General features: G+C 53.8%; 1 protein-coding gene across 1 annotated transcript; it reads right to left on the bottom strand.

Annotated features, from left to right (window-relative positions):
- Positions 1-1310: 1310 nt before the first annotated feature.
- On the bottom strand, positions 1311-2057 carry LOC309604056 (olfactory receptor 14A16-like; the record flags this gene model as incomplete). Its single annotated transcript, XM_082338979.1, has 1 exon — positions 1311-2057. The coding sequence occupies one exon, from the start codon at positions 2055-2057 to the stop codon at positions 1311-1313; it is 747 nt and encodes a 248-aa protein (XP_082195105.1).
- Between the last annotated feature and the right edge of the window lie 473 nt (positions 2058-2530).

The raw sequence follows: 2530 nt of genomic DNA, 5'->3' as shown, positions 1-2530 counted from the left end.
TGGGGTGTATGGCCAGAGATGGAAATGGCCAGTGGGTGGGACTGGTCTGGGACAATCTTCCTGGGGCAGCTTCCCTGGGGTGTTCAGGGAACATGGCGCAGAACAGGCCCCTCTCTTCTGCACCTTGATGCCTTGCTTCCTTCACCATGACACCTGGCTCTGCACTGGGAGTGCTGGCTGCCCCTACCCTGCACACTCACACACCTTAGCTCTGCGCTGGTGTTTTTCTCTCCCGCGCTCTTTCCAGCCCAGCCCAGCCCCTCCCCACCTCTCCCCCCTTCCCCTGCCCTCTCCCCAGCCCAGCCCAGCCCAGCAGAGCAGCCCAGCCTGGGCTGGCTCCATGGCACTGCCCAGCGCAGGCTGCTGCAGAGCTCTGGGCACTCACCCCACAGCCCCAGCCCCTCTGAAGGCCACAGCAGCTGCTGGGGGGCAGACAGCGGGGTTCAGGCTCCCCATCAGCCCCACGGCTCGTGCTGGTTCCAAGGGCATGGGGAAACAGAAGCTAGGCACTCTCTGGCTCTCCTGAATTCATCTTGTAGGTGAACCCCAAACCTGACTGAATTTGCCCCCTCCTCTGCTGCCACCAGCCCCACTCCCCGGACAGCACCAGCGTCCTGGCCCTGGGGTCCTCAGGCAGCTCCTGCAGCTCTCCACTCTCCCCTCCCTGTGCCTGCTGAGTCCGTACTGACTCCCATGGCACTACAGAGTCCTTTTTCGTGGATACCTTGATTTACTGCTTTACTTTTGGGGAACTTCACATTTGAGGGTGTTTCACCTTCTGAGTCTCCATTCATTCCAACCCCAGGGCACGTGGGAAGTCCCCATCCTCTCCTCACCCCTCCAAATTCATTTCCAGAGAGTCTGGTACATACCATCAGTCCTGTCATACATGAAGCAACCTGAGGAGATAATGGGGAGCTGATGGAGCATCTCCCCTGCCATTGGACACCAAGAAGAGAGCCTTTAAAAGCAGATCTTTTGATCCAATGGAACTCAACCTTATCATGAGCTTAGCCCCAAAACCACTGAGAACACAAAGAGAACAGAAACGAATTCCTTGGACATTTTCTTGGCACTGCACCCAGGAGATCTCCTTTAATCAAAGAGCTGCTATGTGACAGGCCACATGTGGCACAGTGTTGTGCAAGGGTCAGGCACAACAGGATCAAACCTCCATAGAAGGAGTATGAACCCAGAAAATTATCTCTAAGTAGAATTATCACAGGAGAAAAAAGCAGACTTGTGGCCTAAGATAAACTCTGGGAAACATGCAGAGGTGGGGAGGCAGGTTATTGTCAGTGAAACATGATTTATTGGGCCCGTTTCCATAGGACATTTTTTATTTCCTTGTTCCTCATGCTGTAGATGAGGGGGTTCACTGCTGGAGGAACCACCGAGTACAGCACTGCCACCACCAGGTCCAGGGACGGGGAGGAGATGGAGGGGGGCTTCAGGTAGGCAAACATGACAGTGATCAAAAACAGGGAGACGACAGCCATGTGAGGGATGCACGTGGAAAAGGCTTTGTGGCGTCCCTGCTGTGAGGGAATCCTCAGCACAGCCCTCAAGATCTGCACATAGGACAGCACAATGAAAATAAAACACCCAAAGTCCACAAAGAGACTAAACATAATAAGCCCAACCTCCCTGAGGTAGGAGTGTGAGCAGGAGAGCTTGAGGATCTGGGGGATTTCACAGAAGAACTGGTCCACAGCATTTCCATTGCAGAGCAGCAGTGAAAATGTATTGGCTGTGTGCAGGAGAGCATTGAGGAACCCATTGCCCCAGGCAGCTGCTGCCATGTGGACACAAGCTCTGCTGCCCAGGAGGGTCCCGTAGTGCAGGGGTTTGCAGATGGCAACGTAGCGGTCATAGGCCATGATGGTGAGGAGACAATACTCTGCTGAAATAAAAAAGACAAACAGAAAGAGCTGGGCAGCACATCCTGCGTAGGAGATGGCCCTGGTGCGCCACAGAAAATTCCGTATAGACTTGGGGACAGTAGTGGAGATGCAGCCCAGGTCAATAACAGAGAGGTTGAGGAGGAAGAAGTACATGGGGGTGTGGAGGCGGTGGTCACAGGCTACAGCGGTGATGATGAGGCCGTTGCCCAGGAGGGCAACCAGGTAGATGGCCAGGAAGAGCCAGAAGTGCAAGAGCTGCAGCTCCCGTGTGTCTGCGAATGCCAGGAGAAGGAAGATGGAGCTGCTGTTGGACATTTTATCCCTCTGGGCATGGAGATCTGTTCAAGGAGGTAAAAGAAGTGAAAAGTTAGGGCAGACTGCTTTCAGAAAAATCTATTCAATTTCTTATAGGATCCCCCCAAAGAGCCTTTCACTTTTCAGGAAAAGCTTTGGTGAGCTCTAGTCGGTGCTGGCTGAGGGTGCCCCAGGGAGCAGGAGGCTCTGCTGGGGGCTCTGCAGGACTCAGTCCTGCCCTACAGCAACAGGTAAATAGGAACTCGGGGTGATCTCAGATTACATCCAATCCTGATATCTAAGAGCTTTTCAGCATTGTCACTCCCAGTTCA

This window comes from Platalea leucorodia (assembly GCF_965183815.1).
Source record: "Platalea leucorodia genome assembly, contig: HAP1_HAP1_SCAFFOLD_324, whole genome shotgun sequence".
In the NCBI taxonomy this organism is placed as follows: domain Eukaryota; kingdom Metazoa; phylum Chordata; class Aves; order Pelecaniformes; family Threskiornithidae; genus Platalea; species Platalea leucorodia.
The sequence above is the reverse complement of the archived record's forward strand: the minus strand, read 5'-3'. Positions and strand labels throughout refer to the sequence as shown.